Here is a 15187-nt window from a genome sequence, read left to right on the forward strand (position 1 = left end):
TGCCTGAAAAGAAAGTCCAAAATCTAAGAAATTTATTTTTAAAAGTCACATGTAAGTCAAGGGCTTAAACACAATCATTTGAATATACAACACACATTGATTCACACGCTTTGACATAATAAAGTATATTAACAAACTTGGTTGTATCGAGTATCAGTGTTGCTTTGCATTGGGGCTTCTTCACGTAAGTGTTGGAAAGTTTCTGAAATAAGATTAAAGTATATTGCATTAATTACTGTGTGGTTGACTTTATGGATTTGTAGGGAGGAATACACATAAAAAAGGTGGCTTCACACCTTTTTGCTTGCCCAGTTCAGGCAAGCTTTTTTTTTTTTTTTTTTTTGGTCAATGTTCCAAAACACTTGCCTGACTTTGATTTTAATTTGCCTCGGGCAATCAGGCAAGTGCTTATGTAGCACCTTTAAGTGTACATCAGGAGCCCCCGAATGTTTTTCAGAATGGGCAGGGTGTGGGATGGGGGGGGGGGGGGGGAGGGTGGGGGGATTGGGGGGTTGGAAGGGAGATCACGGTCAATTTCCCCTTCCCCCCCCCCCCCAACCTTTTTGGAAAATTCATGGGTGTGGTATTTTTCCCCCTTTTTTTTTTCTGCAGCGCCAAAAAAGTAGCGCCACCCCCCCCCCCCCCATTCTGTGGCCACAGTACTTGAAGTACAGTATAAGTGTAGCTGTGAGGCTTAACCATGGTGAATTTTTGTGAAATATGTTTGCTCTGCTTTTATATAATGTATTGAGAGTATGCTCTGAAGAAAACCATTCATTATTGATCTCAATCAAAAAAGACAAAAATATTTGTATTCTAATAAGCAAGTATGCTGCATTATACAACTTAATTTATATTAGTGAATTATTATTTATTTATGTTCTCTACAAACTTATTTGTTTATTAAGCTTGATTGTCTATTGATGTTAATGTTTCATTTATTCATGTGTCATCAGAACATATATGCAAAAATGTAAATTTCATTGTAGCAATGTCGTCCAGCAGCTGTTCGCGGAAAAATTAAAGTGTCTCTCTAAATTGCTGTCAAGTTTTTCTGAGGATCAAATTTGTGCTACTCCCATCTTTTTACCCGCAGATGAAGAGTAAGAACTATGAGAGAGTGGAAAAGGTTAGTAAAATTCTTTTTCATTTCATAGACTTGTGTCTTTTGCTTACTTTGTGTGCTTCACATGAACATCTTTGAGTGTTAGGTACATTTGAAAGCAATCCAGTCTTATCACTTGTCGCAATGATGTGAAGTTATGAGTTTAGTTGAGCCTTGGAGATAACTTCATCTACTTGTGCTTGATAGCACACACTAAGAACTACTACGTCTTTATGATTTATAATACTTGTATTATGTTTGTAAAAATAACATGACATAGGACAAATATTTCACTCTAATTCACTCTAAGTCTTTTAGTCTGAGGGGAAGATTATCTCATAGTCTGAGGCAGAGTAATGATTGCGGTAATGAGAGCCAGGCTATGTAGTGTGCATGTCACAACCTCTGGAGAAATATTCGATATAATTGTGGCATTTAACGTGAAGGCTGTCAAGTAAATAAGCTTACATTGTGTAGGATATAAATTGGCAATGATATAAAGGCTAAAGTATGTTGGTGGTAAGAATATAAAATGAACAGATTTTAGTGGCATGAATGTAGGGCTAGACTTACATGTATCCTCCATGTTGGCAAAACAGAAGGTGTCTTGGAATGGAGATCTTTTAGTATTTATAAAGGATTATATTTTGATTTAAACTTGGGACTGATTTTTGTGTTTGATTCACCAGGAAAAAAAAATAGCAAGGGTATTTCAAAATGTTGAAACATCTCCAGAGATGTCTTTGATAAGATTGTAAAATGAATGATGCCCATGTAGCTGGAGTTTATGTTCTTGGACTGCAAGGAAAGACTTTGATAGTAATTTTATGCCTAGTTGGAAATATAGAAATCAAGCACTATATGGAACTGGCTGCATGAAACTCCTTCAAATACATCAACCTATAAATCTTGCAAGTCTCAGTCTCAATTTCTGGTTGTGATTGGTCTTGCTCCCCAGCTGTTTCAGCGATGCCTGATGAAGGTGATGAACATCGACCTGTGGAAGTGCTACCTGTCCTACGTCAAAGAGACCAAAGGGAGTCTATCGTCCTACAGGGAGAAGATGGCACAGGCATATGACTTTGCCCTGGACAAGATGGGGATGGACATCTTCTCTTACCCCATCTGGAATGACTACATTCAGTTCCTCAAGGGGGTGTAAGTATACCAGTTGGCTGGTATCACTGATGCTCAATTACTTCTAGTCAGTTAATCATGACTTTGTTAGTGTGCTCTGCCACGTTAAGAGTACTGGTAAGGCAGCTAAAGGTTTGAATGCTCCATGTTTATGAGTGTGCACTTTGTGTAGTTTGTTTTGTGTTTGTTTGTTTTGTTTGTTTGTTTGTTTGTTTGTTTGTTTTTGAGAATGAAGAAGTGTGTGAGACAAATAAAGCAGAAAGAATTCACTCCAGAAATGGGGGGGGGGGGGGGGATCAGAGTGACATATTGTATTGTCTTTGCAGAGGAACTTGCTAGTTTATTATATCTTTTTTTATTTATTTTGTATATAATTCTATGTATCTAGCTAGTACTTTTATTCATCTATTTTTTTAATTTTTTGTTGGGGAGGAGATGTGTGAAAAGACTTTGCATTTGTGCTCTGAATCAATTGGCATGAACCACAACTGCTATGTACTGTATGCCAAATTAGAGCACAAAATAATTTGGTATACATTGATAGTGGTTACTAAACACAAACTGATGAGTCTTTGAGGTGTAAACGTATAATCAGAAGTGACATGGACCTGTGTTTATGTTTTCCAGTGAAGCCGTGGGTTCCTACGCAGAGAATCAGAGGATCACAGCAGTAAGAAGAGTGTTTCAGAGAGGCATCGTCAACCCCATGTCAAACATCGAAGCTCTATGGAAGGACTACAACAACTATGAGAATGTAAGTTAGATGTATCACATAAACGATACAGCTGGCTGTACGCTGTATAACCTCACAGGATCACAGCTTCCTCAGTGTTTAATTGCATTTATGTGCTACATTCATCCCCTTGGCAAACTTGCATTATTTTGGACACATTCAAAATCAACCCTCATTATTGTATTTTTAATCTTTTCTTATAAAAAAAAAAAATCTGTTGCATGTTAGTATTATGTACATATATGTATAGGTAATTTATCTAATTTACTAGCAAGACTGCCTAGCTGTCAACACCCCCCCCCCCCCAAAAAAAAGACGAAAAAAAAGAGAAAATGAGAGAAAGAGAACAAACTAAAGTCGAATTGATTAGATTAGATGAAATAACAAATAAAATCTTCTTTCTTGTTTTTTGCACTCTTTGCAAATAACTAAAGCTAAGCATACATTTGTATTGCTGATGTTACAGTGTGAAAAAAAAACCCAAACCATCGTAGTCGAGTGGAGCTGTGTCAAACATTAGTGTAGTGGAGAAATACTTTTACCTGCAATTACCGCTATGTTATTTTGTAGTTTTCTTTCGATCTTATCATCATCTTGTCTTATTCCTCCTCCTCTTCATCTCCTCACTCAGGGCATCAATCCAATGATTGCCAAGAAGATGGTGGAAGACAGGAGCAGAGATTACATGAATGCCAGGAGAGTGGCCAAGGTAAGATAATCAATGGTGAAAATAGCATCCCATGTAGGTCATACGGTAATTGGTTTTAAGAATCATAACACCAGAACGGGTAATTTGAGAAGAAAAAGACATGAATCTAGATGGGGAAAATAGACATAAGTGATATGCCACAGAGTCAATGCAAAACATTGGCATAAAAGAAATCAGGGTACCTGGTAGGCCTATGTTTGTATGTTGCACTGTGCTCACACAAATTGAACTTCACCTTTAAATACACACTTGGATGATGAGTCTTCTTGTGACCAATATGTGTATTCTGGTCCTACCTCCACACTATTCAGGAGTACGAAGCCATCACCAAGGGTCTCAACCGCAACACCCCGTCCGTCCCACCAACCGGCACCGCCGAGGAGGCGAGGCAGATTGAACTGTGGAAGAAGTATGTCAACTGGGAGAAGCAGAACCCGCTGAGGACAGAGGACCAGATGCTCATCACCAAGAGAGGTAACATTTTCAGATCTAAATGATGACATTTTTGATGATGTTGACTTGAAGGGTAGATTAGCTAGTGATAATATTCTCTGCCTAAAAGTGAAGATGTAGGGACCCCTCTCCCTTTCCCCACAAAACACACACACTGCTGCTCTTTATTAATCCTCCAATTCTTATGTGAATAAATTCTCCAATTCATATGTGAATAAATTCTCCAACTCTTATGTGAATAAATTCTCCAACTCTTATGTGAATAAATTCTCCAACTCTTGTGTGAATAAATTCTCCAACTCTTGTGTGAATAAATTCTCCAACTCTTTTGTGAATGAATTAGGAGCACATAAAACAGAACCTTTTTGTGTTCAACAAAGCATACTTATAACAATACTAGTACAGTGTATGTAACAAATCATAATGTTACCTTCTCCCCCCATTTGAGGATATACACTGTAAGGCTGGATGAGCGTTCGTTTTATCACAATCAATGAAATTACCTTTACTTGATAAGACTTTCGCCTGCAGAGCCAGCAGGCGAAAGTCTTATCAAGTAAAGGTAATTTCATTGATTGTGATAAAACGAACGCTCATCCAGTTGAATTTCCAATCAGATGAACCTTTTCAGCGAGTACACTGTAAGGCTATCTTTCCAATAGAAGATCCCTGTCAATCCTGTTGATATGTTTCTGTATGTGTGTCTGTAAAAAAAAAGTGTAGCTTCCTATTAGATAGTATATTACCCATCTTCAATTCTCTTTCTGTCACCCTCCAGTGATGTTTGCCTATGAGCAATGTCTGCTGTGTTTGGGACATCACCCTGATGTATGGTACGAGTTTGCCCTCTACCTGGAGAACGCCAGCAGGATATTCACGGAGAAGGGGGTAAGTAACTCGTGGAACTCCTGATGTCTTTCCTTTCTTAAACACACTGAAGATTGCTTGATGGTTATTTCATTCTGTGTATAATACATGCTATGTTTTCAGCAGAAGCAGTATAGTGACATGTGTATGATTTGAATACTCACAAAATGGTATGTCCATGACATCACACTCTGCCTTCATGCTGTGAATGAATGAATGATTGATTGATTGATTGATTGATTGATTGATTGATTGATTGATTGATTGATTGATTGATTAATTGATTGACAGGACATGAACAGTGGCAAGGTGTACAGTGACGAGGCAGCAGCTGTGTATGAGAGAGCCATCTCAACCCTCATGAAGAAGAACTTTCTCATCTACTTTGCTTATGCTGACTTTGAGGAGGTAGGTGCCACTAAGAATTCAAATGTCAAAATATTAACATTTTGTCCATACCTTTCTATGAAAATGTTGTTATTTTTACAGACAACCAGAGAGCGTGCTTTAGACATGCCTAAAAGAGCAACAAGTGATGACAATATGCTTGAATCCAAGTACTAGAATTGTAACATATTTTAGAAGAAAGATAGTTTGCCCTTCCATAGTAACTTGTAATGTATCCATGTACTTGATTGTTGGTAAGCTGGCCAAATATGTCACAGCATGTAATACATGCTCTCCAGTCCCTATGGACTCAACTTAGACAAGGTTAACTGTATGTGATCCTGCACAGGCATTGTGAGATGATATGGCTGTGCCTGTGTGATGAATTTACTGTGGATAAATGACATTGTGGGCTTCCTTTTTTTGTGTCTGACATAATGTGTCTACTTGAAATGTTTTAGCAGACTGTTGATAATCACTGTAGATGTATCTAAAGAGCCCAGTGTCATACATCATTTCCCAGCTTAAATGTTTGTAATGATTTGCTGACCTTTGCTGAGCTAATTTTATTTACAAGTTTTATCATTCATTGATTTCACTCTTTCTGTTTCTGGTTACTGCAGGGAAGGATGAAATACGAGAAAGTCCACAACATCTACACCAGGCTCCTTGGACATGAGGACATTAACCCTACACTGGTAAGGGAGATGTTGTGTTCCGTCTTACCTCCTCATAGTGACAGGCAGGAGGCATGGTACTGTAAGGTGTAGTAAACAAATATACCATTCATGGAAAGATTGTAGTTCTAGGATTATAGATTCCAAGGTGACAGTGATGTTCAATCCAAAGAGCATAGTGCAATAACTGTTACCATGTCACCAAAGAATCCATAATTTCACTTGTATGACATGAAGCAGTGCATGATATATTTATTTTATAGACCTCCAAGAAATCTTTGAATAAAATGATAACATTGTTGAAATAGAAATGTTTACATATTGCAGTGCAGATAATCAGTGTACCATGATTAATGTGATTTACACAGTGGTCTACAAGATTGATACTCATAGCACTTTACACATGCTGTTAATATAAAAACAGTGATCGAGTGCATATATGTATGATAATATTCATGGTATGGCGCACTTTACTATGAATGTTGGAATGGTGTTGCATTTTTTCTCCATTGACATTTTGTTTTCAACATCAACACTATAGTAATGTTATATTTGGTCACATGATGCTATGTAGACCAATCACTAAATATGATTTTATTAATGAGGAATATGATATTGGTTATACTTTATCCATGCAGTTCTGTTGCGTAAAATATAAGATTATTACAGATCAATATAATGAATATGTTAAAGGGATGGTACAGTATTGGTGGAGCTGAGGATTTGACTTTTAACTTTTTGCGAGATACCAAAAAACCACTTATGAAATGGTACAGAGCATGCCATTCTAAGAGGAATTCAAAGTTTATTTGATGAAAATTGGTTGTGGAATGGCTGAGACATCCAAAAACAAAGTAAAACAAAGTGATCGTAATAAAATGTAGGTCCCACACTTCATTAGAATCGCTCTGTTTCGGTATCCCAGCCATTTCAAAACCAATTTTCATCAAATAAACATTGAATTCCTCATGGAATTACATGCTCTTTCATATTTCATAAGAGGTTTCTCATTATCTCACCAAAAAAAATGTTAGAAACCTGAAATTTGGTCTCAACCAAAACTATACGATCCCTTTAAATCAATGGTAAATGGATTAAAGTATACTTTATGAAAATCTAACCCATCCCCCATGCTCTGTAAAGGTGTATGTCCAGTACATGAAGTTTGCCAGGAGAGCAGAAGGCATCAAGGCAGCGAGGGCGGTATTCAAGAAGGCCAGGGAGGATTCAAGATCCAAGTACCATGTCTTTGTGGCAGCAGCTCTCATGGAGTACTACTGTAGCAAGGTGTGTCCCTTAAGTCTTTTCAAACACTTACATGTCCATGATTTGTCTGTGTACTTTATTAGATGATAATATACTTAAGATAATTCTGCAATATGGGACTAGGTAAAGTTACCAAAGACTGGGTGATAGTACTTCATCAATTTGTTCTTAAGAATTCTCTTATTTATTAACTTCTCTGAAAAAAAAAGAAAAAGAAAAGTGATCCTGGAGGTAGATGCAGACATCATCGAAGATTAAAACTTGGCTCGGTTACGTCATGTGGTTTAATTCCATTAATTTCATGCATTCTTAACTTGACATTCTGCCTGTCGGATGAACAAAAACTTTTCTATGATATCAAGAATGTAAACATGTCAAGTTTCTGCAAACTGTCTTTTAAAGGCCACTTCTTTTTCATGATAGGGATTGATACAATATGTTACTTACGGGTATATCAGTTAATCATCTGTACTTTCATGTGTGGCACTCTATATTTAGTCAGCAAGAGGTTGGAACTTTTGGTCTTTACTGATTTTTTCCATGTTATCAAATAGGACTCTCAAGTAGCGTTCAAGATCTTTGAGCTTGGGCTGAAGAAGTATGGAGATGTTCCTGAGTACATCCTGGCTTATGTAGACTATCTCTCACATCTCAATGGTGAGTTGTTACAGCCTTCATGGTTTCTGTGATTTCAAAGTTCTCTCATGATGCTTCTCCTCTCTCTTTCCTCAGCAAAGTAAAGATGATTGTAAGGTCGTACTCCTCATACTTGTAACCATTTTTCCTAGTATTGTAAATCACTGAAGTATGCAATACAGTAACAGCTATTCATTATGTTTTGTATGTGTAAGGTCTGTTAAGCAGTCTATACATTTTTTGCATTTGGTAAACAATGAACTTTTTTGAAATGCATGTTGGTGACATGAATTTGCAAAATTTGTCAGTTCAAACAGATGAAAGCATAGGAGACACTTTCTTTGAAACTTAGAATACTCACATCTCTCTGACTACCGATTTTCTTCCTTCAGGTTAGACAAATTTTACTTTATTGGCCCTGTATTTGAAGGAATTTCAATTGTGAATTTCATGTTTAAAGCTCATATGTTGGTTTTTATGGGCATCAGAGAAAGAGCATAGTGTGTCTGAAGTCTCTGTCTCCCTCTCTCTGTCTGTATATATTTATAATGTGTGTATATTTTTTGTTGTGATGTTAAAAAAACAACAACCCAATATTCCTCATTCAATGTAAATCCGAAGTTATTGATGAAGACTTTGTAATTTAAAGTTGTTGCTGTTTTTTTTGTTTTTTATATATATAATCAAATCCTTGGAGAGGCCTTTGTGATCTCTTGTTCACACAGTGGCAACACAATTGTTCATTACATCGTAGTATGCTGACTCATGTTGGATTTTTTTGTTTTCTCTTTCTTTAGAGGACAACAACACAAGAGTGTTGTTTGAGAGAGTGCTGACATCAGGCAGTCTACCACCGGAACAGTCAGGGTGAGTTACCATGCAGACAATAGATCCTCTACATTGCATTCTCTCTAGTAGTACGCTGCGGTTTGATGGTTCATCAAAAAAAAAAAAAAAAAAAAATAATATATATATATTATATATTATATATCTCACTGAAATGGTCTTATGTTCTGCTCAAAAAGCAAGAAATTGGAAAGTAAGAATTGCACGATTTGATAAAGACCAATATGCTAAGAAATTGAGAAGAAAAAAAAAATGAAAAATTTTCCCATGCATGAAACTTCACAGATTTTGCGACAAGCCACCGTTTTGTGAAGGTAAAATGCACTTGAAAGTTTTTGTCTACCCAATCTGCTATACATGTATGTAGTCCCAATTAGGGAAAGTTTCATGTCAAAAAAAGGCTGTTGGCTTGAATTTGCAAAATTTTCATGCTACAAATGTTTCTGGTTGTACAGTAGCTGAGAACTGGTCATATCCTATTTCAAGGTACAGTTTGAGTGTCTTCTGTTGCCCATCAGGTCTATGATGCAAGGATAATTTGATTAATGTCTCTCTCATAACTGGTATTTTGTAAGACATATCCAAGATGATAGTTCTTACTGTCTGGAAATCTTGTTCTTCTAAACTGGTGACATCAGATGTCAAGAAAGCAAAAGATGATTACATGTCTAATCAAGTGACACTACTGTGTTGTAATGTAGGTCAGTGTTTGTTTGAACCAAGAGTACCCTTTTAAGAGAAGACTGGTCATACATGTATACCTTGAGAGTAAGCACTCACCTCTAAATAGGGAAGGAGAAGTGAAACAATAACTTTATGTTGACTACTTTCTGCCCAATTACATACATGAAGTGTGTTTTGTCCAGCACTTGTTTCAGTGGTGGACACACGTAAGCAGTATAAGACTAACCTTGTGCATTGTAACAAAGTTTTGGGCCCTATTTATCTGAGGAGCTGTTATTTCGAGACTGTGGTGTCATGTCTTGCATCTTTCAGAGAAATCTGGCTGAGGTTTGAGGATTTTGAATCGACATGCGGAGATCTTGCCAGCATCGTGAAAGTAGAAAAGAGGAGACAGACAATATTCAAGACAGTGAGTCAGATTGCCTACAGTATTTGATTAGGCTGGTAGGGGAAAGGAAACATTGCCTACATTTCAGAACTGAACATTCTTGTTTGTGAGTTGTTGTTTTTTTGTATGATTAATATTTAGTATATTTTGTAAAGTAAAGAAAAAAGTGTTTCCAAAATTCAGAAATTGTTTTTTTCTGTACTCTTGATTTAGCATCTGTAGTATGCACACTTTTTTCACTTGTTGAACCAAACTATGACTTTTTGCCTAAAATACAGATATCATTGCTGCCAAGTCATGTCCAAGCTATAAAATGCAAAAGTCTCTGTGGAATCTGTGAAATATGCCTAATTTTAAAATCATTTACTGGCATGACAGCACTAGCCAGTCACATATGTGTAAGACAAGGTGAGTTTGATTTCAGGACCATGTTGAAAAGTCATGTGTGTCACTGTAAGACTTCCTTATATCCCCCCCCCCCCCCCACACACATACTTCTAGTACAAAGTAAGTGTTCGTAATGTACCCTCCATTCCACCACCACAAATGGATGGAGTTTTGGCTCAGTTGGTTGCGTGTCTGCCTCCCAGTCCAAACAACAGTTCGACTCTCGAGTCTAGCTGAGCAATGCTGTGTGTAATCATACTGTCCCCTCTAGTAAGAGGCAAAACACTCTGATCCCACCTTATTCAGTCATCGTGAAGAGCAGAGTGCTAATGCTGTGAAGTGGTCCAACTACCTACCCACATAATGTGCAAATGATGCTGACCCCTTGTGGTTCATCCCAGGTTACTAGCAATAGTCAGTAAATGGTATCAACCAGGAACATTGTGCCATACAAAGAAGAAGAAGACCACCAGCACCAGCATCTCCCCCCCCCCCCCCCCGATAAAAGGTGTGCACAACAATAACAGCAGCTGCAGTTACAGACTGTACTGCTAATGAGGAATTATGTGCAATGCAGACATTTCTACATAGAAATAATGGTTATGGTTAATGTTACGGATTTTCTTGTAGAACTTCTACTTTACACAGTATATCAGAGGTTGCCAATTGAAATCTTGTGTAGAAACGTGGTGACAATAGCATTAGACAGCTGAGACTATGTTGATAGAGTGTTTGACGTGGCTGTTTTTACCCTCCCTGTCTTCAGGACTACAAGGACAAAGAGACCAGTCTCTTGGTGGACAGATATCGCTACCTCGACCTCTTCCCATGCACAGGACCTGAACTCAAGGCACTGGGATACAAGGTGGGTGTCTGTAGCTTCTTGTATGAGTGCATGTATTTGTTGTGTGAAAGATTGCTATAGCCACAATTACGTGAGTTTCATTTTTTTTTATTATGCCTCCGCCAACGAAATGGCCGGAGGTATTATGTTTTCGGGTCATCCGTCCGTCCGTTCGTCCGTCCTGTTTTGTTTTTGTCGATATCTCAAGAACCATGTGGTGGTTTTACATCAAACTTGGTATGAGGGTATATCCTGGGGGAATAATACTTTGTGTGGATTTTAGGGTCACAGGGTCAAAGGTCAAAGGTCACAGGTTATTTTGTGAAAAAAAAGTTGAAATTTTGTGTTTTTCCCAACTCCTCAAAATATCACTACTTTCCTTATATTTATGCAATGCCTGAAGGATTTTTTTTCAAAACTTGATGTATGCATGTATTACCCAATATATATTCTGTGGGAAGTTTCTTGCCAAAAGGTCAAAGGTCAAAAGGTCAAAGGTCAAGTGAAAGTGCTAAATTGCACTTTTTCCTCCATATCTCGAAAGTAACTCGAGGTATCATCATGAAACTTACATATTTATGCATGTTCTACCTAATAGTGATTCTCTTTGGAACTGTGAGGTCAAAGGTCAAAGGCCAGGTTTAGATAATACTATTTTACCATTTGATACTGAAATTATACTTTTTCTCAATACCTTGAAAATTACTCAATGCATAAACTTATAAAAGGGTCAAAAGTCAAATAAAAATCATCAGTTCCTCAAATACCTGCACTCTGACGTTTTAATCATTCATCCAATTGAACCTAGTTCTAGGAAAGTGAACTTTCAGCACATTTGTGGCAAAACTGTCATTTTAATATTTTGCCAATTGTGTGAAACTGTCATCACACATTGTCAAGACATTGTGCTATAGACCTATTAGGAGAACCATGCATTATGGCGGAGGCATACCAGTCGCCGTAGCGACATTTCTAGTTTTTTTTAAGTTTTTTTGGTGATATCAAATTTTCATTATAGCTATTAAAAGACAGTGTTTCAAAGATTTCAGTGCATGTTGTTAAACAAACAAAATGCAAAAACAAAATTCAAACACAAAATCAGTATTGGTATAGAAGTGTGTTAATGTTGCAAAATCAGTATGTGAAGTTATCATTGCAAGTATAGTTTTGTTTGAGATTAGGCTTCAGGTTTCCAACTTATGTGTGAGAAAATGAGAAACCTCATGAAATATGAAAGAGTATACAATTCTATTACAGAGGAATTCAAAGTTTATTTGATAAATGGTTTGATAATGGCTGAGATATCCAAAAAATATAGAAATCGTAATAAAAGATGGGACCCACCTTTTATCAGGACCACTTTGTTTTACTTTGTTTTTGGATATCTCAGCCATCAAAACCAATTTTCATCGAATAAACTTTGAATACCGTTTAGAATTGCATGCTCTTTAATATATCACAGATGGTTTTTAATTATCTTGCAAAAAGTTCAAATTTGAATCTCCCATCTCAATCAAAACTATACCATCTTTTTATCCTGTTATTTTTTATGTCTTTCTTTGCAGGACTTGAGGCAGTACCAGACAGTCCTACCTGTGGCTCTGAACCCAGCCAACCCAGACATGAGCCAGGGAGCCGAGGAGAGGAAAGAAGCATCGGGGGAGACCAGCAAAGAGGAGATCTGTAGACCTGCCCTGGACCAGATGCTGCCATTCAGACCAAGGGTCTCACCTAGTGAGTTCGCTTGACATTTTCCTAGCCGAACCAGCAGCTTGTTTCTGGTGTAACTTACTGTGAAAATACTGAGGTTTATTTTGTGAGACTGCTACTCTCCCATGAATCTTTTTTTTTTTGTGTGTGTGTGTGTCAAAGGTCATACCATGAAATATCTGGCATACACACATTTTTGCTTATTATGATAAAACATGTTTGCTTATTTGCTTTCACAAGGAAGCTGTTCATAAAGTTGATAGAATGCCATCTAATATACACTCTTACAGGCCTATTCTTACAGTTCGTATGTCTTTGTGTGTATGATAAGATTGCATTAACTTAAGTATGCATTGGTGTCTTCAACGTTATGTAGAATTGAATTGAATAGATAGAGATGTAGATAATTATTTGTAGTTCTCTGATGCACCAACAAAACCAGAGAGCTGACATCTGACTTCTTAGTAATAGACTTCTTAGTAGGATTTAAGAGAACTAGATGATGCCTTCATAAGAACAGTTTGTAAGAATCATTTTTTTTTTATAATAATTTGTGCCAGTCAACCATCTGACAGAACAAGAGAGAGTGTCTCATATTTGTTTCTTCCTTAATCCATCCCAGTGCCTGGAGCCCACCCAGTACCTGGTGGAGACTTCCCCCTTCCCCTGGCTGCCTCCATGGTCCTCACTAGGCTACCCCCACCTGACAGCTTCCAGGGACCTTTTGTCAGGGTCGATGACCTCATGAGACTGATTGCCGAGTGCAAAATTCCAGATCGTAAGTTGAACACAAGTTTCCCTCCCTCTCTCTTTGTTTTTTGGGGTTTTTTTTGCATTTTATATTATACAGATATTGACTTACCAGAGGTGGAATATAACATTTGAGATCCTCGCGGGAAGTTATATTTTTGTCGAGGATTATTATATTTTTCCGAAGCGCGTAGCGCTGAGGAAAAATATAGTATTCCGAGACAAAAATATAACTTCCCAAGGGAAATTAAATGTTATATTCCTACCGAAGGAAAAAGTCAATATCTGTTATATTATATGACCTACAGTACAAGAAATAAACTGCTGTATAGGCCCTAAAGCAAAACGACTAGGTCTAGAAACACTACTCCTTTTCGCAGTCATATTCATGAACGCGAGTACCGCATGACAACAGTGCGCTAGTGCCAGTGGTATTCAATCGAGCCACAAGTAACCTTTTGATACGTAACGTTAGATCTAACTCCGATGGCTTTCACGTAGGCCTACCGGGAATTCGTTCTTCCGTGGGGTACGACCGTTGCCTGTTTATCACATGCTAAGTAATTTCTAGAACAGTCGTTAATCAATCGTACGTAGGGCCTAGTTTCGTAGCGGTAGAGCCAGATTTTGTAATGAGAGATGTAAAAATTGTAGAAGACTAGACCAAATGCCGCTTTTGGTCTGGGTAAAGCAAGCTTGTTGACATATAACATTTGTTTGTGGTGATGTATGAGAATGTGAACTTTCTGATAATGTAGGACCTAATCTCTTCTGCCTGCGGTCACTGGTACAAGAGCTGTTTAGACTACGGACCTGGCCCTGGTCCAGGTCCTGCGCTAGTACAAGTAGCATAAAAACTTACTCAGTTCAGGCTCTGGTAATGTAATGGGAAATCCTTTGGCTTTCCTGTCACGACTGTCTAACATTGATTGGAGTAGGAGGCTCTATAGCTATCACGACAACAATTCTTTCTCTCTCACAAGCGAAGGGCAGCTGCTCATCAAAGCTGCCATGCCAGTTTGACGAAAACAAATCAGTTGCAATTTCGTAATTCGCGCTTGCAGTGTACTAGCGTGTGTCAGTGTGATGCTCTACCGCTAGCGCATTGTGTAAACGTAAGTGGTATGGTGCGTGTGGTCGGTCGACCGGTCACGATTACATTCGTAAGTATGTGTGTGTGTGTGTGCAAAGCGTCTCTGTGTATGTTGCGCGCATCATAACAATTGATTTTTGATTACGTCACCCCTCCAGATATAACGCCATTTGTTTAACGTAGTCGCTGTTATATTCCATGATTGTACGTAATTTACGTCATGTTATGAAATATAACGCTTCTCATCCTTGTGAACATGGTCACGTGACAGCATTTTGACCAATCACACATTGGTATCTATATAGGTCATATAATATTAACATATATTGTTACGGGTGACAAGAGCGCGGGCTCAATGATGCTATAAAATACTTCACGTTTCTTTCCTGTTCTTTTACTATGTAGATAATATTTTGAATTGTGGAGAGATATCAAAATATTTTTTGCTGGCTATGAATTTGCCGTCAGTGCCTTACATTACTTCATATTTGGAATTATGTGCAGCCACGTTTGTC

The 15187-nt window shown here is 37.7% G+C and overlaps 1 protein-coding gene across 1 annotated transcript in view; it reads left to right on the forward strand.

Moving 5' to 3' along the window:
- The window catches only part of LOC140228494 (cleavage stimulation factor subunit 3-like), a 35113-nt gene that overhangs the window by 17562 nt on the left and 2364 nt on the right, over positions 1-15187 (forward strand). Inside the window, exons 4-18 of the mRNA XM_072308725.1 lie at positions 1097-1129; positions 2064-2263; positions 2870-2996; positions 3607-3684; positions 3996-4158; positions 4916-5025; positions 5296-5412; positions 6015-6089; positions 7212-7355; positions 7889-7991; positions 8768-8837; positions 9813-9909; positions 11042-11140; positions 12685-12853; positions 13452-13607. Of these exons, the coding sequence (XP_072164826.1) occupies positions 1097-1129; positions 2064-2263; positions 2870-2996; positions 3607-3684; positions 3996-4158; positions 4916-5025; positions 5296-5412; positions 6015-6089; positions 7212-7355; positions 7889-7991; positions 8768-8837; positions 9813-9909; positions 11042-11140; positions 12685-12853; positions 13452-13607 (1741 nt within the window). The remainder of the gene's footprint in view (positions 1-1096; positions 1130-2063; positions 2264-2869; positions 2997-3606; positions 3685-3995; positions 4159-4915; positions 5026-5295; positions 5413-6014; positions 6090-7211; positions 7356-7888; positions 7992-8767; positions 8838-9812; positions 9910-11041; positions 11141-12684; positions 12854-13451; positions 13608-15187) is intronic.

Source organism: Diadema setosum, chromosome 5 (assembly GCF_964275005.1).
Source record: "Diadema setosum chromosome 5, eeDiaSeto1, whole genome shotgun sequence".
Lineage (NCBI taxonomy): Eukaryota > Metazoa > Echinodermata > Echinoidea > Diadematoida > Diadematidae > Diadema > Diadema setosum.